Here is a 19,724-nt window from a genome sequence, read left to right on the forward strand (position 1 = left end):
GTTGTCTAGTGTCTTAGCAAAATTATTCTTCAGTCGTTTCGGAAGTGTCAAGTCTACTCAATCGTTTCTCCCAGCTCCGAGCAAACAAAATTATTTCCATTGACAATTTTCCAGTTTTCGTCAGCTCCACATCTCCGTGTCGGTTTGTTTGATTTCAAGTTTCTGGAGGTTATTGTCCCATAATTAATCAGCCATGTCCGGTGACTGCAACACGTATTGCCAAAATGCCTGCGATCCCTGCCAGGCGCCCACGGATTTCTCGCCCTGTCCGCCGGGTTCAACATGTCCGCCATGCGACTGCGGCGACTATGCAGGATGCTGCTACCAGCAGCCGCCGCGCACCATGCCCATCCTGCCCAAGTCGCACTTCATGCGCTCCACAGCGCCGCTGGACACGGACACCATCTATCGCCGATCGTTCTATGCTAATTGTGGCGACAACATTAGGGCGCGGCCCGTAATGCCGTGCTCCCAGATCCGAGCATCGACGGCGCCGCTAGAAAAGTGCACCATACAGAAGCTTTCCTACATGCCACCCTGTCCGGTGAAGCGGACGCCACCCATCGTTCCCATGGAGAGCGGCCTGCGCTTCGAGGGACCCATCTATGCGATGACCTCGCAGAAGCACGACTACGTGCCCAAGGGTATCGTGAAGCGGGATCCCATTAAGCCGCGTGTGGCGATCTGCACGTCGAATGCGCCGATGGAGCGTTGTACCATCCAGAAGCTGAGCTACATGCCTATCGATGTGTGCCAGAATCCGCCTCCGAAGGCCATGGTCCAGGGATCGCACTACTGCAAGCCGGCAGGACCCATGGAGCGCTGCACCATCCAGAAGCTGTCCTACATGCCGGTCTGCTTGCCGGCCAAGGAGCCCACGCCCTGGGCCGACAAAATACGATGTGTGCCGCCGCGCTACTCCAATGTTTGCACCACCTACAACCTGAGCTACATGCCCAACTGCAATGAGGCACGTACGGCTCCGGTGACGCCGCTTACCACCTTGCGTTTTTGTGGCAACGACGCCGGTTCCGGCAGCACGGTGTACAAGCTCAGCTACATGCCCGTGGATGCCTCTAGGACCAAACCGGCGCCCGTCCTGCCCAGGGACACATTCTGCCGGCCGTCAGGACCGCTGGAAAGGTGCACCATTCAAAAGGTAGGTCTTCCAACTCACGTCAGACTCGGTACGTATTAACGTGTATATCTGCCCCTCCTTAGCTGTCCTATCAACCAAACTGCACGGAGCGCACACCTCCGATTCGCCCGATGGAGAATGGTCTGCGATTCGACGGGCCCATGTATGCGATGACCACTCAGAAACACGATTTTGTGGCCAAGCCGCACGTGAGGCGGGCTCCGATCATGCCGAGAACGGCCTTCTGCCGGCCCACTGGAGCCATGGAGCGCTGCACGGTGAACAAGTTGTCGTACATGCCGGTGGACGTCACCTGTTTCCCACGCGCCGAGTCCGTCCGACCACGACAGGGATTCTGTCGGAACGAGGGACCCATGGAAAAGTGCACCACATACAAACTCAGCTACTTGCCGAACTGTGTGCCGCCCAAGGAGCCACTGCCGTGGGCCAGGTACACATCCTACTGCCGGCCAACCGGACCCATTGAGAAGTGTACTATCCAGAAACTTAGCTACGGACCGCCGGGCGCATTCCAGCGCTGTGGAGGTAGGTTATAACCAGATTTCCTTCCTAGCATTTATAAAATAAATTCGGAATCCCAAACAGGTCCTTGTGGAACTGGCGCTAGCGATGGCCCCTTCCCGAAAGCCGGCATTTGTTAGCCTGGAAATACATTATGATTGCTCTGAAGAATCCTTCTCTCAAGCTCATCGCGAGTTCTACGTTTTATGTTCAAGCTAAATCTTTCAGTCCACGTCCTCTAAAGAGATATGTTGTATTCTGTTGTAAATGCTTGTCAAAGAGTTCGCGTTGCGAACTGCCTCCATTAATCGAGCGGCGCTATCCTTTTGCATCGCTGCACCATCGCTTTTATCACATTTTGTCAATCTCATATGCATATACAGAAAATTGCCAGTGATCCAATACATGGCTTACGGATTATGGAGTATTCCTAATTGTCAAATTAAGCTCTGTTTACAGAAATATAGAAATCCAGTAAATCACAGAATAACTAATCGGTTTAATTGGATTTATACAACTAAGTCTAGGGTATTGCGTCTCAAACCATTTGAATCTGCAGCCTCCGCTTGCTGGCTTCTCGCCGCTTCTTATCCCGCTTCTTGCGGGTCTGTGTGGCCTCCCTGAAGAGCTGGACACCATCGCGCTGCTCCACTTCCGTTTGCAGCAGGGCCAGACCGTGCAGGTTCCATCCCAAGACATCGCGCAGCTGGCCAACGTCCCGCTTGAGCATCGAGAGCAGCTTGACGAGCAGCGGCTTCATGTTCTTAGCCGCCGAGATGGGCTTCATGTGCACCTTGAACAGGAAGATGGTGACGCGGCAAAGCAGCTCCAGTTGATCGGGTCGCTGGGTAAGCAGAGTGGGCAGACGTTCGAGGACTTCGCACACAGTGGAGAAGGGAAGTAGGAGAAGTGCCTCCTCCAGATCGGACGCACGTATCCTCATCAGGGTGCTGACCAGGAAGTCTTCGGGATTCTTAACCTGCAGAGCCTGCATCAGGGGATGTAACTCGGGTTTGTCCTCCGCCTCGAGCTCGAACTGTTTGGATATCTCCAGGCATTCGAGTATCGATTCAGCAGACTGCTCGGAACCCACTGTTTTGCGTGACGGCATCTTCAGACCCGGAAGTAAGGGAACTGTGTTGTCCTCGCCCGTGGCCAGTTGCTCATTCTCCATTTGCTCTCGCTCCTCCTCCTGCACATCCTTCAACACAATAGTCTCTTCTGTTCGCTCGTACATTCTAAGAGTTCGATCTGATCCGCAGGTGACCAAATACCGGCCATTCGGAGAAACGGACAGACAATACGCTTCGCCTATGTGTCCAGGTAAGGTAAGAATCTTCTCGAAGTTATCGCCATCCCACTGCTTCACCTTTCCATCCTTTCCACACGTAAAGAACATGTGCGTCCGGGGTATGAACTGTACACTCATTACCGAATCGTCGTGTGCAAAAATGGAACGATGACAGTCTCCGAAGTTTAAGCCCCAAACTTTTACGTTACGATCTGCTGATCCTGTTACAATGAGATTGGAGTCGTAGGAGATGTCCAGGCAGATCACAGGTAACTTGTGGCCGTACAGTGATAGGTAGAACTTGAAGGTGTCCAGGAAGAAAACCTTAACGGTAGCGTCCAGTAATCCCACAGCCAGGTACTTCATGTCCGGACTAACGGCCAAACAGAGCACGGTCTCCTCCAGCTTCAGTGTGTTTTTGTGCAGCAGGGACAGCACTTTGGTTTGGGCATCACCCTCGCCGGCATCGATCAGCTCGAATGTCCAGATCTTAACCGTGGTATCGCCGCTGCCGGTTACGCAACCCTTTTGATCGGGCAGTAAGGCAATGGACCAGAGTTCGCCTTCGTGAGCCGGAATCTCCTCCACTATATCAGCCGCTGCCACGTCCACAATGAGCAATTTGCCACTCTTCATGCCCAGAAGGACGTATCGATCGCCGGGAACAAACTTCGAACAGAGGATGTAGTCCGTTGGCACAGTACGCAGGCACTGCATGGCATCTCTATCCCAGAATTTAAAGGATTCTCCAGCTCCGGAACCAATGGCCAGGGAATCGTTGCTGAAGCACACGGATCGCACTTCAGACTGGTGGCCCAGACGAGTAAGTGACCTTAGAAGTTTCGCGCTGGGATCGGTTGCTTTACGCGTTTTGATAGACGCCTCCAACGAGTACAAGGACAGGCTGTTGTTGGCCAAACTAACAAGGACACGCAGTTCCTGGTTCTGACCCAAAACCACATCAATGGACTTGATCTTTTGCTTGGCACGAATGCTTTCCAGTCGCTTGATTTCATCGCTCAGCGACTGTTCCGTGGACAGCTTTGCTTCCTCTGATCCCTCATCCTCGGCGACCTTTTTCTCCTTCTTTAGACGCTTAGCCAGGCGTTTCTTCACCTCTTCCGGTGTGCAGATGTAGAAATTCTCGATTAGATCATTAGTGCCGTGGCAGCTAATCACGCGTTCACTGGGATCGGTCACCAGGTTGACGGTGCGACCCTTTCCAGCGCGCTGAATGGTGCCGCAGTTGCTCACGCTAATGGGGCTGATGGTGTCCTCGTCATCAATAGACAGGCCTTCAACTGCAGATTCCAGAGTTTCAGTGATGGCACCGTCGTGCTTTCTCAGGCGGTAGACATTCATGCCGCTTTCGCCGGCCCCAGCAACCATTAGATTCCCAATAAAGGCCAGTGCCCAGACTTCGGTGCGGTTATCCACGATGGTCTTGAAGCAGAACTGCGTCTCCAGGTTCCAGAACTTGATCTGCGTGTCCTTCGAACAGCTCACCACTATGCTCTCGTCCACCAGACGTTGCAGGAAATGGGCGTCTGTGATGGCGGCATTGTGGCCACTCAACCGAGCTCTTCCCGCCTGCTCCACCACATCGACGACCACCAATTCGGTGTCCAGGCCTCCGCTCACCAGACGCATGCCCTGCAAATCGTACCGCAGGATGCTCACAGCGTTCTTGTGCAGTGCCAGCGTACAGATGGGCTCGTAGTACCTGTCCGAGCTGAGATCGAAGATCTGCACCATGCCATCCGCATAGCCAACGGCAATGTGCAGGTGATCCGGCGAGACCCTCAGGGAGGTGACCTCGAACTTTTCGCGGCGCAGCGTCAGCTTGCGATCGCCCATTCTGTGGAATATAATTTATAGTAAATTTACTAAGTAAAGGAGAACTTTTAAAAGCCCACCGCAAATCCCACACGATCACATTTTCTGCAGCTGGAGCAGCCACATATCGACCCTCCGTCTTGTCCACAACAGCAAAGTTAACATTGGCGCGGCCGGAGGTGATGATATTAAAGCTGTCTATAGCCCGGTAGGCCAAATATTGTTTAGTTAAACCCATTGCAGCAATCAAAACACATAAGGTAAATCAAAAATCGCGTTTCACGTGTTTGGAGATGGATCCCAATCGATTGACAGCCGTTGCTATCGATTTGTTCTTCGCAAATCAAAGCAGTTGGCAGCGCGATTGTGTGGCAACGCCGCACGATTTCCGTTACGCGCCTGCGCTTTTAAAACTCGAAAATCTAACAAACCCACCCCAAAACTTTTGAGATAAATCTGTTTTTGGCCAAATCAAGCTGCAGTTCTTGCACAAATACGATAAAACAGAGATCCAAACATGTCTAACTATCCCAGTGCTTCCGCATCCCAGTCGACAGGTATGGAGACAATTATATTCATTTTAATTAAAACAGAAAGTAAACAAAACCGCTCCCAGGAACCTCAGACCTGGACACAGAGTCCGTGGAAGTTCTGCGGGAGCGGCTGAGCACCATGAAGCGGCTGATGGCCGAGCGGACGTCCCAGCAGCAAAATAACCCGGCGACCACGGAGGAGATATTCTCCACCAAGCGCCACCGCTCGGCGGGCATCATCGATGGAAACTTCCTGAGCATCGCGTTCGGCGGAGCTCTGCTGGTGATCATCACGGTTTCGGTGTACGCCTTCTACAATCTCTACCATGCCATACTGAAGAAGTTCCCATCGCGCCACGAGGAGCTGTAAACGATCCCATTTTCGATGGCGGTTTTCTGCTCCCACACAAATATGTACGAGTTTCTGCATTTAATAATAAATTGTAGCATGAATTTTACTATCAAGAAGTGAAAAAGCCTTGGAACGTGTGCTGTTTTGCATTCGGGTTAATCAACGCCATTTATTGGAGTTCAACTCATTACAAAAATCAATAGTCTCTTTACTTTTTACACATCCATTGTTTTTGTTTGGTTCGAATTAGACTACAACTAAACTGAACAGGGAAAACTGAATGCATGGACAGCAAAAAACAAAAGGGGCGTTTGGAAAATGATTTGGATATTGCTATATGGAAAACCATCAAAATATAACGCAGGTGTATAATAAAAACATACAAAAGAGATGACACAAAATGCTGAAAAGGAACACTTGGGGGGATGGGGCGCAGATAAATCTGGCGAAAACTCATGGATTTGATTTTGCTTACTCGCTAGCTACACTCACATCTCTGCCTGTTTTGATCATTATTATTATTATCATATATATCCCGTTGCCTTAAATATTAGTGTTCGCTAAACTCCTATTTTATGTTTATGAGTTGTAGATTTCATTAATATATTTTTTGTTTTTTATTTATTTTTTTTACTTTTTCATTTAGTTCGATAGATTTGTTGGTAGATAAATAATAACTAATATCCGTTTGTTTTTCTTTGTTTTTTCATTTTTAATTCAAATATTATTAGTTTATGTTTCGCAATGTTCGATTTGTTGCACAGTGTAACAGTTCTACTATTTGTATTTAATAATTGGTTGTTTAAGGCGGCCATAAATCAAACCGTTTTAATTTTGGAACGCACTTGGATTTTCGGCATAAAACAATTTCAGAGTGGATTGAACATTAAAATGGCTACAAATGAAATGATACTATAGGTTCGTTTTCGCAATTTAACTGCCGCTGCGCCGCTTTGTGGATGCCGGATAATTTGTTGGGATTGGATTGGATTGGATGGTGGCTTTGACTTCGAACAGGACTCGGGGCTACCGGCTTTCTGCTTTTTACAATTGGTTAAATTCCTACTATTCTCGAACTGACTCCGCTTCTGCTGGTGCTGCGGCCGAGACGGACGTTCCAGACGCTCCCGCCATCGTCGTCGTCCCACCCGGCGCCACTTTGTTTCTTGTTAATCAGATGTTGTCCACGGAATCGGCGTCGTCCTCGGAGCTGATCTCATCGCCGAACTCGATGTCCTCGTCGAAGCCATCCTCCACGAATGTGACTGTCTCGTTGATGCGCACCGACTCGGGGAACTCGCCATACGTCTTCAGGTTCCTGGCCTCGTCCGGTGTGTACTTGAGGATCACATCAGCCTTCGAGTCCTGGTAGTCACGCAAGCCCACCAATATGATGTCGCCCTGGTTAATCCACACCTGAAAGTACCAAGGGAATCCGTAAATAAACATTGTTATCTGCACGTTTTTTTTTTGGGAAAGGCCACGACTCTTTGTTTCTTTTGCGTTGTGAGTAATGCTGTGGGAAAAGGCAAACTCAATTTTGCAGCTTGTATTCCGTGTAATAGATAAAAGATAACTGATCAATGGCGCAGAGCGACTCCATTCCGGGAATTTCACAAATGGGCGCAACGAATCGCCATGCTAACTGAGTAAACAGGAAAGTTCTATAATTGGTAAGAATGTTCTATATTGAGAGTGACCATTGGCATTTTTTGGGCTCAATTTCGCAAGCAGACGAACTCACGTGAGCTGGGAAGTAATTAATTCCTCGTGGATCCCAATCAGCACTCAAAACAAAGCATCAAACATTGATAAACTAAGATTATAAGCGACTAGCCGGCCAAAAGACCCTCGAAAACGAGTAAGAAGTCACATAGACGAGATAGATGGGCAAACTGAATGGATCGCATAACAGGCACTGGCTAATTCCATGGAAAACGGAGGAATTCGCTACTGACGAGATAAGACACATTGAGATATCTCAAATCCAATCGCGAGTAAACCCAGTTTTGGTACTGGAGCGATAAGAATGTATATAAATGGCAAGCCTCTTGAGCAAGCATTTACCTAATCGGATGCGAGTACGCAGGAGGCCTGACAACAGATCGTGATATCTATCACCCAGTGACGTCAAGACATGATTGGCGAAGTAGGAAGTGCAAATGCAGGGCATGCTAGGGTGGCAATGAGAAAAACCCCCCCATAATAGTAACTTACTCAAACGGCAGAGTCAACGACCTAGGGCAAGTTGCACTCGTCGAGTGATTCAAAGCCCATTCATAAAATAAATTCACTTCCCAAAACCACTTCCTGTCACTGGCTCTACGTCCAAGTGGGTGCAATATAAATTCCAGTGCCATGCTTAGATGACACATATGTATATGAAGAAACCCGTTGACCACGTAAAGTTCGATAAGCGATGATACCTGTGGTGGGCTTTATAATTAATTAAACGGAATCGAAGCCACTGTCGCATAATTCCCACATTACGTATGCGTGCTGGAAATAAACAAGTGTTTCGGACCCTCTGCGAACTTTGGAGTATTTATCATCCATTAAAACCGAATTGATGGCAACGCGCCGCAGTTCCATCCGGTTATCTATCCGACCAGCGGGAAACCAACACGATAGATCATGCCAAATGCGAAGAATCGTGACTAAATTGAATCGAAATTGCCCTATTACGATTTCCAGCAGATAAGCGTACCCCTTCTTTTTGGATGGGCCCATTCGCGATCCCAGAAAACAGCTGGCCGGGAAGCACCCGACTCCTCCACTGATTGCACGGCAGTGTGCCGCCAATGAGTAAGTTAGCGAGTATGTGCGATCCGTCAGTGGAATGGCATTCGAGGCAGCAGGTCTCGATACCCTATACCCTATATATAGACATAGACATCATTGAACTCCAGATTGCGTAGCCAATCCAGTTTGCGAAAAGTACTATGTTTGGCTACTCCACATAGTAAGTTTTCTTTAAACTCAATATTAGCTAAACACTAATTAACTTCGATTCATTGTGAGCTTTCCATTTAACAAAACTCCCATCAATAAAATCAGCGAAAATACATTCATGAGTATAACCATTAATTCGGGATAATACTATGTGTCATAAATAAATACACTGGAAATTAAGCTAACTTATATTACTTAGTTATTGTTATAAATATGAACCACTTCACAATTACTTCGATTGAAATTGAAACATTTAGAGAGCTCTGCTCTTCCAGGTGCCAAGTACACACTAGTTTTACATAGCAATGTGTAGATTGGGACTCCTCCACGTAGGGCATTCCTGGGCAAGACAAGCCCGATCCCCGCAGCACCTTAGACATACCATTGGCACTCGCACTCTGCTATCTCAACTCGTCACTGATAGCGAACCATATATGGGGGGCAAGACTCGCTCGCGCTTTCTTAGCGATAAGGAGCCACCAATTACAATTTGGCAAGGAAGACTCTCTCCAGAGCGGCTCTCCCTATAAATACAGCCCACACTCGCTGGCGACGGGCAAATCCAAAATCGGCAGCAAGCAAGAGACAACTGAACAAAAAGAACACGGCAAAATCGGGCCGAATAAAGTGAATTCCATGCCAAAGCGAAACGGAATACAAGTGAAGTGCTATCGATACGCCAGAACAAGGGCGAAAAGCTAAAGCAGTCGCGACATCGAATACCCAAACGAGTCGCGCTTCCACAACCAAGACCCCCAAAAACCGTCAAAATTACTTACTACTACTCGACGAATTCGTGCGGCGCGTGCAACCAGAGCGAGGACATCATGCTCTTATCCTACCGATGCATCTACTCGGTGCTGCTGTCCACCATAGCCAGTATTATGGTGGTACTAAGCTCTGCATCCTCCGGCTCCATCCAGCTGCCCACCGTGCGCAAATGCGGCGGTGGCAGCTCTGCGGGAGCAGCCCACACCATGGCCATGAATTTGGCGGCCTACGGGCTGCTGGAGAACCGGATTAGCACTCTGGAAGCACCGCGACAAACGCACTGGACGAAAAAGTTCCTGGCCAAGCGGGAGGCGACTCCCCATTCGGCGCCGTACGTGGTCAGCATCCAGATGATGACACCCGATCAGGGACTGGTCCACTACTGTGCCGGCACCATCATCAACGAGCACTGGATCCTGACGGCGGCCCACTGCCTCAGCTCACCGCAGGCGGTGGAGAACTCGGTCATTGTGGCGGGCAGCCACGACATCCACGATCAGAAGGGCGAGGCGAGCAACATTCAAATGCGACACATCGACTACTACGTGCGCCACGAGCTCTATCTCGGCGGAGTGAATCCCTACGACATCGCGCTAATCTACACCAAGGAGCCCCTGGCCTTTGACACCTATGTCCAACCAGCAACGCTGCCGGAGCAGGATGCTCAGCCGGAGGGCTATGGAACTCTGTACGGCTGGGGCAATGTCTCGATGACTGCAGTGCCCAACTACCCGCACCGCCTGCAGGAGGCCAACATGCCCATTCTGGACATGGAGCTCTGCGAACAGATCCTCGCCCGCTCCGGACTCCAGCTGCACGAGACCAATCTGTGCACTGGCCCGCTGACAGGAGGCGTTAGCATCTGCACCGCCGACTCCGGCGGACCGCTGATCCAGCAGTGCTGCGAGGAGCACTTCGAGCAGGCCAACATCGTCATCGGCATTGTGTCCTGGGGCAAGATGCCTTGCGGCCAGAAGAACGCACCCTCGGTCTTTGTCCGCGTCTCCGCCTTCACGGAGTGGATCAATCAGGTCATCAGCACGGCCACCCAGATCATGTAAGATCATGTAATGATCATCGGAAAGATACTATACAACTAAGGAAGAATCGCCCACAAATTAGCGCTCGAATGTGAAGATATCGAAAAACGAAATATACAAAAAAAAAACACAAAAGATTGAAAACCCAAAGAAAATTGCAGATTCTCTAGACAATCTCACTAGGCAAATAAGATGAACAAATATAGAATTATATACTGCCCCGAATCTAGTAATTTAAGACTTAGACTAAGCTACCACAAACAAAAACATGAATAAAATTGTGAATACTTTAAATAGAACAAAGATCTCAACTGTCTTCTTATTTTTAGCTAATCTAGCCAAATGGGATGAGTTAAAATAGAATAAATGTGACCTATTTTACTCGCCAGTTATTGCGTAAGATAACTATCTTGCTTTCCTCACCAAATTAGCTCAACAAACAAGAACCAAAATAGATCGCACACCGGATCTTTAGTTTGGAATTAAGTTTGGAATTGCGCAGATTGAATTAGAAAAGTGCGTACTGAGCCACCAGAGCTGCTTCAAATTTGGCCCAGTCGAAAGAGATTGTGAAATAAGCGGGCAGCCGGCCAGATAAGAATTCGCGATATAATCCCATTCTGTTGCTGGGCGGGGAGCAAGCGGAGTTGTTGGGGTACGAAAGCACAATTCACCTGGCGCCTTTCCACGCATTAGTCATGCTCCCGAGCAGCGTCTGGCCAAATTAAACGGGGCATCGGGAGCATGTTACGACTGTCAGATTGGGATCAGTGTCACTAGATTAGCTGGGAGCCCGTAGAAACCGCTAAATTGCCACCATCGGCTGACTGCTGGATGATTGACAGACTTTCGGGACAGCCTGTGCGAAAATGATTGCCCTTGTTTTTGGGTCTAGACATCTGAGAGCGAGAGCTCGTTGAACCTTGAGTCGCCCCACTGCTGCACTTTGAGCCCCAGGAACTGAGTAATTGGGTGGCGTCCAGCTGTAATTCCGCACTTCCAATTTCCAGGAATTATCAATATATATAAATATTCAACTTGACAGATGGCCTACAAATTGTGAAGCACACCACAAACCAACCACACGGTATTCAAATGTTATGGTGCTATCAGATCAATTATAGGGCATTTTCAATAAAATAGATAAGAAATAAAGAAAATTAATTACTTGGTTATTTGTGTGAAGGATTATTTATAATCGCTGGGTTTTTTTGCAATTAAAGTGCGTCAACTTTATTTGCCAAATTAGTAATGACAAAATCTCTGTTGTAATGAAAAGCATATATGTATGTACATAGGTTCAAAAATATAATCACAAAAAAACCAAACGAATCCCCTACTTTACGGCAATTACATAACATATCACTTCAAGATTAGGTGAGATTATAAATCCATTTATGGAGATCAAGGCGCAAACTAAAAAAACATAAAACAAGCGTCGCACTTGCTTGCAAATTATAATTTTTCGGCACCTCGGACACGACTTTTAACAAAAGATTAGATAAATGCCCCAAACTCCTTGACCAAATGCGGTCAAAGAACAATATTGCCAAGTCAGGATGTTGCATGGGGTTAATTTTATGGCACAGCACGTGCTATGAATCTTTGAAATTCTTTCAACTGAATCTAAAATGTCCAGTTTTGTAAAATGCCAAAAAGGTGCTGAATTAAATAGGTGCAGTGTTGCAGCAGGTGATTTACTTTGTTAATCTATGTGGAATAATCTGATAGGTTCTGTTCTAATTTATGGCGCTTATAAAGATAAAAAGTTCAAGATCTAATGCCTGGAATTCATTGGAATTTCATTTGAAGAAACATCGCTAGCTAGTGAACTTCGATTTCGATCTGTATATTTGCATTTACAGTGCCCATGTTTGGCAATTAACGTAAGACATGATTTTCAAAAGTCTGAGAATCATTTTGGTTGCGTAGTTTTGTTTATAACTTCACGTCTGATTTGTTCGCTCCGATTGTAGTCCACTTCTGGTATTGTACATTTTGCTTGACACCTACTAGAAATCGAAGACGTCACTAATTACGCGGGGAATCTTGACGCAGTCGATTTGGATTTGGAATCTTATTTATGACGTCCGTCTCCTGCGGCGTGAAGCACCATCCAAAATTTGACATGTGTTCATTCCCTTCTGAAGAAACGATCTAATCTCTATATGGACGACCGCGACCACGACCAGGGCTAACTCAGGTAGGTGATAAGGAGGAACTACCATTGGTATTTCCTGGAATGCAGTCTGACCACCCAAATTGGTGCTATAAAGCTGCATTCCCAGTTGCAAACAGGTAATTGAATAGCTAATTCAAATGCAGAGGCTATAGTTTACAAATCCAAGGGTGTACTACCAAGAAAAATCTTCCATTGAAAAAATTGGCATTGCAAAAATTTTTCACTAGCTTAGATTCATACTTCTATTGTATCAATAAAACAAAATTTCATATGATTGTAAATAGACAGTAAAATAAAATTGACAGAATAGGATTTATTTTAAATTAATACTGCCATTTTTCAATTAAAATCGAATTTTTTGAAAGAATCAAGTATTTGTGATCACCCTGTATTTGCATGGCTTTTGCTTTGCTTTCATCTACAGACATCAGTGCATAGGCACTTGCGTATAATTAATCAGCCGCCCCGCCCACAGCGCCCACTGCTCTTTTGTTAATGCATTCGCACAAGGACGATGACACCCACTCAATAATGGAGCAGTAAAAGAGAATTGCAAACAAAGAGAGATGAAAATTAGATATAGAAAGGTCGAAAGTTAGCAGGGTAATACAAAATCCCCCAAAATCACAAAAACAGCCAGCATTTTAGCGAAAACAATAACGTAAATATGTACGTAGCATACGCGGGCAATCAATGCCAAAATGGCTTAAGAGCGCCACCTAAGAGAGGGGCACCCACTCAACGCAAGCGAAGAGAGCACGGGCGAAACAAAGAGCGGAGTAGGGGCAGCACTCACCTTCTTGCGAAGTTTCCCCCGAATGTGACACAGACGTTTGACGCCATCAAAGCACATTGCCTCCAGACGACCGTTGCCCAGCATCTTGGTCACCTGCGCGTACTCCTGCTGGTCCTCCTTGAAGATCAGCTCACGCTTCTCGAACTCGTTCTCGTTCTTACCACGACGACGATTCTTGCCTCCTTTACCTTTATTCTTGGGCATCTTGACTGTTTGCTGTTGTTGCTGTGCAGCTACTCTTGATGTTGTTGCTGTCTGCGGGCTTGTTGGCGACTCTGGAGCGGGAACGAGGTAAAACTGTTACTCAACGACTTCACTGGGCGGGTAGTAATGCAATGAACACATACAACCCGAAATCAAGCGACAGAGTTGTTGGAAAACTTACAATTTTGTCAAATGTAAATGTGACAATTTCGCCTCGCTAAAGTGAAAAGGACTAGAGGTGGGCGGTTCCGCGCTGAACCAGTATATCGAACTGGTGCTATCGACTGCAATGCAGAGTCTGGCAGCATTCGTTTAATGTATCGTAATTTAAAAATATTGCTTAATTTTTAGACATAAGCAATTAAATCTTAAATTATAACATGTACAAATTGTATTTTCTACGTTGTATATTTTAGGTATTTCGCTATCACCATAAGAGGAAGAAATCGATTTACTACCGCTCAAGATATCGATATCTATTATCATTAGCGGTACTCCCAGCTGGTTTGTTTATAAGCTTTTTTAGGAAAATAAATTTAGGCGGAGGAAACCGAAGTTTCTCCACTTGGCCAAGATGCACCAGGCCTACAGTGTTCACTCGATCCTGAAACAGGGCGTGCAGATCGAGTCAATTGCGGCATATGGTGAGTGGAATCTCCTGTGCACAGCTATTACTCACCGGACGCATTGTTTCAGGCAACCATGTCATCTTGGGCACCCGCAGCGGACAGCTGATCATGTACTCTGTGGACGAGGAGACGGGCGTGGACATGCGGATGTTCAACAAGAACTTCAGCCGGAAACCGATCACCCAAATGGAGGTGATTGCTTCGGAGAACCTTCTCTTCGTGCTCACCGACTTACAGGTGCATGTGTGCGACACTCGACGGATTGAGAGCAACTTCGCCTTCATGCACAGTGCGCCCGACACCAAGGGATGCACCCTGTTCACCATGGATGTGGACACGCCGAAGTCCACCACCGGACGTGTGGCCACCGTCATTCGGGTTTGCTGCGCCATCCGACGGCGTCTTGTGTTCTTCTTTTGGAAGGAGGACAAGCTGAATTCCCTGGAATTGAGCATCGAGCTCAGCGATGTGCCCAGGACACTGTGCTGGGTGGGCCATGCTGTCTGCGTAGGCTTTAAAGACGAATATGTGGTCTACGATGTGAGAAATGCTTTAAAGTCGCTGTAGTTTGTATTCTTAAGCCCTGCTTATCCATTTCTAGATATCAGGAAAAGCACCAAAGAAGCACGACCTCTTCCTTACCTCCTCTAGTATCAGCAGAGATCCCTGCATATGCCTTATCCGGAATAATATGTTGGGCATCTCCAAGGACAACTACCTCGTCGTAGTAGATCCCAGTCAGTACAAAGAGTCGGATGGAATCAATAACGCCACAGATGTACGTCCGGCTGCCATAGACAGCAATAGTTCCCTAACTCCTCTGCTCTGGTCAAGTCCGCTTTTAGATCTGGGTACGATACTTACAATTCACTTCAAGCCAAGTTATAAATCTAATTTTATTCATTACAGTGTGGGATGAGCCATTCGCTGTGGGTCGTGTCAACAACGCCATCGAGGTGCGCAGCCTAGTGGGCAAGGACACCCTGGTCCAGACCATTCCCGAGCTACAGAAGACGAAATTCCTGGTCCACGCCGACAAGGGAACCATCTTCGCCGCCGCCACCTCCGAGCTTTGGTGCATTCGAATGGTGGAAATCCCTATCCAGCGGCAGCAGTTGCTACAGCAAAAGAAATTCCAACTGGCTATTGAGCTGACGGTGGGTCCGAAAACCGAAATCAAAATACGATGACTACAACCAGCTTTATTTTCAGCAAATCTCCGATGAACCTGCCGCGGACCGAGCCCAAACCATTCGTCAGATACACATGCTCTATGCGAAAGAGCTGTTTACCAATAAGGAGTTCTCGGCGGCCATGAAGGAGTTTGAAAAGGCGGCCATAGATCCCTACGATGTGATAAGACTGTTCCCAAACTTGGTGCCAGAGCCAAAGCCCGGCACCGAAGATGTCACCGTGCCTACGGCCAGTGCTCCGGCGCTTGAGGATGGCGACCTGGAGAACGCCTACTTGGCACTGATCGAGTATCTGGCATGGGCCCGACAGCGGGAGGTGGTCAAGCTGCGCGATACCAAAAGTAGTTCAAAGTCCCTGCTGGAAATCATCGATACTACGTTGCTGAAGTGTTACCTGCAGACAAACGACTCACTGGTGGCACCACTGCTACGCCTAAACCAGTGCCACTTAGAGGAGTCGGAAAAGACGTTGAAGAAGCACAACAAGATCTCCGAACTTATCATCCTCTACCAGATGAAGGGCAAGCACAAGGAGGCGCTTAAACTGCTTCGAGAGCAGGCGAACATGGAAGGATCTGTTCTGCAGGGTCGCAAGCGTACCATACGCTACCTTCAGGAGCTGGGTGGTGATCATCTGCCGCTGATCTTTGAGTTCGCTGACTGGGTCTTAAACGATAATCCCGAGGAAGGTCTGACCATTTTCACCGACGAACTTATTGAAGTGGAATCCCTGCCGCGGGCCAAAGTTCTTGACTTTTTGATTAGCAAGCACAAATCACTTGTCATTCCCTATTTGGAGCACGTAATCACTGAGTGGAAGGACAACAACACCCTGCTCCACAATGTGCTCCTCAAGCAGTATCGCGAAAAGGTGCAACGGCTTCTTGCTCAGCAGGAAAAGGGGTGAGAGTTTGTCATTGTACTGTTTCAAAATGCTTAGTTATACTCACCTGTTTTCTAGAGAGGAAGTTCCCGAACTCATTCCGATGCGAGCCAAGCTCTACAAGATGTTGGAGGAGTCCAGCGACTATTCGCCGGACCGCCTCCTAGAGGAATTTCCAACCAATATGCTTTTGGAGGAACGTGCCCTAATCCTGGGCAGGCTCAAAAAGCACGACAACGTCCTGTCCATCTATATTCATGTTCTCGGAGATGTAGCCAAGGCAACAGCCTACGCGGAAGCCCATTACAAAGAGGACAAGCACATATTTCACACGCTCATTAAGTGCATACTTATACCACCAACTCAACCGCCCTATGATGGTGTGCCCTTGCATCCCGATTTCTCGCAAGTGAATCGAGAGGTGGCCCTGGAAATACTCAACAACCATGCCACCAAAATCGATCCATTCGAGATCTTCGAGGTGAAAAATGCATTGCATGAATTATTAGAAATATTTGTCAACCATTTTGGATTTTGCAGCACCTTCCCGATGACATGCCCATGCCCCAGCTGGAGAAATACTTGGAGAAATCAATACGTAAAATGATGGCCGACAAGCACGAGATGCAGATGATGTGCGGCTTCCTGGAGGCGGAGTCTACGCGCCTGGAGAATGCTTTGGAGGAGCAGCGAAACATTAGCTTCGAGTTGAACGAGTCTAGTGTGTGTTCCGAGTGCAAGAAGCGCTTTCAAACCCAGTCCGCCTTCGTGCGCTATCCAAATGGGCACATCGTGCACCTATCCTGCCACGATCGGATCGCCAGGGCGGCTGCTCAGCAATAAGTGAAATACTCCAATGTGATAACTGATCGAAGTATAAAGTGCGAATTGAGTGTAAATGTCTGTATTATTCTGTTCTTGTACGAAATTTGCTTTTACAGTACTCGTAGGTAATGGATGTAGAAGGATTCTGCAATCAGATTAGCTTATATAATATAGTTTACAATGATTGATTGTAACAATCATCGTACAAGTAATCATCAACAATTAAAGACCAGCAGAAGTAAAGAAAACCGATATTGTACATATTTATTTGACTATATTTACAGGAAACTTGCTTTGCACTGGCGTGGTTTTTAGGCCTCCTCGCTGCCGTCCATGAGGCTGTCGCCATCGAGGGAATCGTTGCAGATGGACAGATCCGACTCGGACTGCGCTCGACTCAACGGCGGTAGTGCGCCCGAAAGCGACAGCGAGTGCTTGCTGTCCTCGTTGTCCTCCTCCTGCAGGCTGGGCGAGGCTGCACTGCATCCGTTTGTGCGTTCCGTGGACGCAGAATGGGCCGCATTGGCCGACACGGTAACTTGATTGCCCAATATCGACGTGCCTGGCAGTTGAGTTTGCCTTATCAATGCCAGCCGCTGTTGTGTCAGTTCCAAGTGGTGCTTGCGCCACTTGATCCGCCTGTTCTGGAACCACACCTTCACCTGAGCCTCCGTCAACTTTAGGGTGTGTGCCAAGTAGAGCCGCTCCGGGCCGACCATGTACTGCTGGCGCTCGAACTCCGCCTCCAGGCACTCCAATTGTTCCGGCGTGAAGATTGTCCGCACGCGCTTGTTCTTCAGTGCGCTCTTCTTGTGGGAATCTACGGAATCACAAAATATTGGTCAAATGGAGGTATTAGAAATGCAGACACTATGTTTACTTAATACCCACTTATGATCAAATCTCTCAATGACTGAAACACCTGCTTACCCGACTTGAGTTTCTCCCGCTGAAAGCTCAGGGTGGCCTGCTGCTGGGCGTGGTGTTGCTGATGGAGCTGCTGCAGGCTCTGCAGGGCGGAGGGAGCTGCTCCGACGGCGGCGGCAACCGCTGCAAATCCCGCCTGGTGCGGATGCGGATGCTGGTGTCCACCGTGCAGGTAACGTCCATTGCCGGCGACACTATCACAATTGAAGTTGTTTACACTCTGGCTGCTGTTGTTGTTGCCACTGTTGCTGCTGCCGTTGTTGTTATTGTTGTTGGCGTTGCTCGTGTAGCACTTGTTGTTGTCGTCGTCGATGATGTTGTTGTTGTCGTGCAGGGAGAGATTGATGGCATTGTTGTAGTCCTTGCGCTGGCTCTGCAGGCCCAAAATGGCGGCGATGGTGAAGGACTTGCCCACGTCGAGGGAGGAATGCGCCGCTGCCGCCTCGATGAGCTGCGCGTGCGACGTCGCAGTGGCTGCCGCCGCCGCCAACTGTTCCCGGTGGTTGCTGTTACTGTTGTGGCTGCTGTTGCTGCTGCTACTGCTGTTGTTGTTGCCGGTGGTGGGTGTCGGTGGGTGTGGGTGGTGGCCATCCTGGTGGTGGGTGTGCAGCTGATGATGATGTTGCTGCTGCTGCTGCTGCAACTGATGATGCTGCTGCTGCTGGTGCTCCATTTGGTATGAACTCTGACCCGCCGAGACGGCGACCGTCGCTGCTGCAGCCGCTGCCAGCGCCGCATGATGCGGTTGACCATGTGCATGGATGCCCCCACCCAAGCCTCCAAGTCCGGCGACCGAAGATCCCCCGCCGCTGCCGCCGCCACTGGCTTGTGTGTTATGCAATGCCAGGAAGTGCGACAAGGGATTTGCGTGATATTTCGAAGGATTCTGCAGCATGCTTAGGTATTTGCCACTGTCTCCGAGTTGTCGTCCGCCTTCTGCCGCTGGCCTCCGGGATTCTCGGTCGCTCTGCAAATGGGAGAAATGCCTCTGTTTAATTGTTGCTCTGCTGTGAAGCTTCTGTGGCTGCCAGGTGTCAACGACTCCCCGATTAAATCCACAATTAAGTGAAATGTGATCCCTGGCTGAAGAAGTTGCTCTACCATGAAGTGCTTGGCCAGCTCAGCTCAGTGGTGGGAGATGGGACAATGGAACTACAACTAGTTGGGACGGACCTTTGATGACTTTCCCTACACAATGACAATTTTGGAACTGAAGTGTCCACTAACTTAATATAAATAGAAACAACAGTATTTAAGATTAACAATCGCAATCTCAATGGTGCATGAATGAATCGTTTACATGTGACTATCAAATTAGATAAATATTAAAAAAGGAAGAAAATTTTTAATTATAACAAGTAAATTTCCTTATTAAAGATCTTTAATATTTTAACTTTTATGTAACTTTTCCAAATAAGTTAGTTTATGTTAAAACGGACCCTTTTTCCTTTTTGAATATTATTTCTGGCTTTCATCACAAAGGCTACCATTTTATAAAATCATCTAATGTAAAATAATTTTTTTAAGTGTATAATTTTCTTAATAGCAACTCCTCTCGCTCGCACGCATTGCGTTTGCCCAGGTGAGTCAAACCTGAATCGTTTTGTGGCAATGTGATAGCCTAATTGAGACGTTGTCACAGTTGCTGCT

At 47.9% G+C, this 19,724-nt stretch overlaps 7 protein-coding genes across 7 annotated transcripts; 4 read left to right on the plus strand and 3 right to left on the minus strand.

Annotated features, from left to right (window-relative positions):
• Nucleotide 1: 1 nt before the first annotated feature.
• Nucleotides 2-2,147, plus strand: LOC6616621 (stabilizer of axonemal microtubules 1). The gene is made up of 3 exons (XM_002040943.2): nt 2-1,159; nt 1,222-1,684; nt 1,745-2,147. Exons 1-3 carry the CDS (start codon nt 194-196, stop codon nt 1,798-1,800), a joined length of 1,485 nt encoding a protein of 494 aa, XP_002040979.1. The 5' UTR covers nt 2-193; the 3' UTR covers nt 1,801-2,147.
• Nucleotides 2,140-5,073, minus strand: LOC6616624 (WD repeat-containing protein 3). The gene is made up of 2 exons (XM_032721120.1): nt 4,868-5,073; nt 2,140-4,809 (listed from the first exon to the last, which is right to left on the minus strand). The coding sequence occupies exons 1-2, from the start codon at nt 5,023-5,025 to the stop codon at nt 2,199-2,201; spliced, it is 2,769 nt and encodes a 922-aa protein (XP_032577011.1). The 5' UTR covers nt 5,026-5,073; the 3' UTR covers nt 2,140-2,198.
• Nucleotides 5,074-5,143: 70 nt separating this feature from the next.
• LOC6616625 lies at nt 5,144-6,012 on the plus strand. The gene is made up of 2 exons (XM_002040946.2): nt 5,144-5,344; nt 5,404-6,012. The coding sequence occupies exons 1-2, from the start codon at nt 5,305-5,307 to the stop codon at nt 5,688-5,690; spliced, it is 327 nt and encodes a 108-aa protein (XP_002040982.1). The 5' UTR covers nt 5,144-5,304; the 3' UTR covers nt 5,691-6,012.
• A 347-nt stretch (nt 6,013-6,359) lies between these two features.
• Nucleotides 6,360-13,904, minus strand: LOC6616626 (eukaryotic translation initiation factor 1A, X-chromosomal). The gene is made up of 3 exons (XM_002040947.2): nt 13,799-13,904; nt 13,414-13,688; nt 6,360-7,088 (listed from the first exon to the last, which is right to left on the minus strand). Exons 2-3 carry the CDS (start codon nt 13,615-13,617, stop codon nt 6,846-6,848), a joined length of 447 nt encoding a protein of 148 aa, XP_002040983.1. The 5' UTR covers nt 13,618-13,688; nt 13,799-13,904; the 3' UTR covers nt 6,360-6,845.
• Nucleotides 9,177-10,738, plus strand: LOC6616627 (lectizyme). Its single transcript, XM_002040948.2, has one exon. It carries the CDS (start codon nt 9,452-9,454, stop codon nt 10,454-10,456), a length of 1,005 nt encoding a protein of 334 aa, XP_002040984.1. The 5' UTR covers nt 9,177-9,451; the 3' UTR covers nt 10,457-10,738.
• Nucleotides 13,905-14,099: 195 nt separating the features above from the next.
• LOC6616628 (vam6/Vps39-like protein) lies at nt 14,100-17,399 on the plus strand. Its single transcript, XM_002040949.2, has 7 exons — nt 14,100-14,261; nt 14,314-14,786; nt 14,848-15,097; nt 15,156-15,403; nt 15,459-16,342; nt 16,401-16,803; nt 16,863-17,399. Exons 1-7 carry the CDS (start codon nt 14,192-14,194, stop codon nt 17,163-17,165), a joined length of 2,631 nt encoding a protein of 876 aa, XP_002040985.1. The 5' UTR covers nt 14,100-14,191; the 3' UTR covers nt 17,166-17,399.
• On the minus strand, nt 17,380-19,507 carry LOC6616629 (optomotor-blind protein). The gene is made up of 2 exons (XM_002040950.2): nt 18,078-19,507; nt 17,380-17,967 (listed from the first exon to the last, which is right to left on the minus strand). The coding sequence occupies exons 1-2, from the start codon at nt 18,967-18,969 to the stop codon at nt 17,459-17,461; spliced, it is 1,401 nt and encodes a 466-aa protein (XP_002040986.1). The 5' UTR covers nt 18,970-19,507; the 3' UTR covers nt 17,380-17,458.
• Nucleotides 19,508-19,724: the final 217 nt, after the last annotated feature.

Source organism: Drosophila sechellia, chromosome 3R (assembly GCF_004382195.2).
Source record: "Drosophila sechellia strain sech25 chromosome 3R, ASM438219v1, whole genome shotgun sequence".
Taxonomy (NCBI): domain Eukaryota; kingdom Metazoa; phylum Arthropoda; class Insecta; order Diptera; family Drosophilidae; genus Drosophila; species Drosophila sechellia.

Excerpts from the sequence above, each read along its gene's own strand:
- LOC6616626 (XM_002040947.2), bottom strand. The coding sequence starts at position 13,617 with ATGCCCAAGAATAAAGGTAAAGGAGGCAAGAATCGTCGTCGTGGTAAG. Across the intron at positions 7,089-13,413 it reads GGGGGAAACTTCGCAAGAAG|GTGTGGATTAACCAGGGCGA; the intron begins GTGAGTGCTGCC and ends TGGTACTTTCAG.
- LOC6616625 (XM_002040946.2), top strand. The coding sequence starts at position 5,305 with ATGTCTAACTATCCCAGTGCTTCCGCATCCCAGTCGACAG. Across the intron at positions 5,345-5,403 it reads TTCCGCATCCCAGTCGACAG|GAACCTCAGACCTGGACACA; the intron begins GTATGGAGACAA and ends AACCGCTCCCAG.
- LOC6616629 (XM_002040950.2), bottom strand. The coding sequence starts at position 18,969 with ATGCTGCAGAATCCTTCGAAATATCACGCAAATCCCTTGTCGCACTTC. Across the intron at positions 17,968-18,077 it reads GCGGGAGAAACTCAAGTCGG|ATTCCCACAAGAAGAGCGCA; the intron begins GTAAGCAGGTGT and ends GTGATTCCGTAG.
- LOC6616624 (XM_032721120.1), bottom strand. The coding sequence starts at position 5,025 with ATGGGTTTAACTAAACAATATTTGGCCTACCGGGCTATAGACAGCTTT. Across the intron at positions 4,810-4,867 it reads GTGATCGTGTGGGATTTGCG|AATGGGCGATCGCAAGCTGA; the intron begins GTGGGCTTTTAA and ends TATATTCCACAG.
- LOC6616627 (XM_002040948.2), top strand. The coding sequence starts at position 9,452 with ATGCTCTTATCCTACCGATGCATCTACTCGGTGCTGCTGTCCACCATA.
- LOC6616628 (XM_002040949.2), top strand. The coding sequence starts at position 14,192 with ATGCACCAGGCCTACAGTGTTCACTCGATCCTGAAACAGGGCGTGCAG. Across the intron at positions 15,404-15,458 it reads AACTGGCTATTGAGCTGACG|CAAATCTCCGATGAACCTGC; the intron begins GTGGGTCCGAAA and ends CTTTATTTTCAG. Across the intron at positions 16,804-16,862 it reads ATCCATTCGAGATCTTCGAG|CACCTTCCCGATGACATGCC; the intron begins GTGAAAAATGCA and ends TGGATTTTGCAG.
- LOC6616621 (XM_002040943.2), top strand. The coding sequence starts at position 194 with ATGTCCGGTGACTGCAACACGTATTGCCAAAATGCCTGCGATCCCTGC. Across the intron at positions 1,160-1,221 it reads AAAGGTGCACCATTCAAAAG|CTGTCCTATCAACCAAACTG; the intron begins GTAGGTCTTCCA and ends GCCCCTCCTTAG. Across the intron at positions 1,685-1,744 it reads CGCATTCCAGCGCTGTGGAG|GTCCTTGTGGAACTGGCGCT; the intron begins GTAGGTTATAAC and ends AATCCCAAACAG.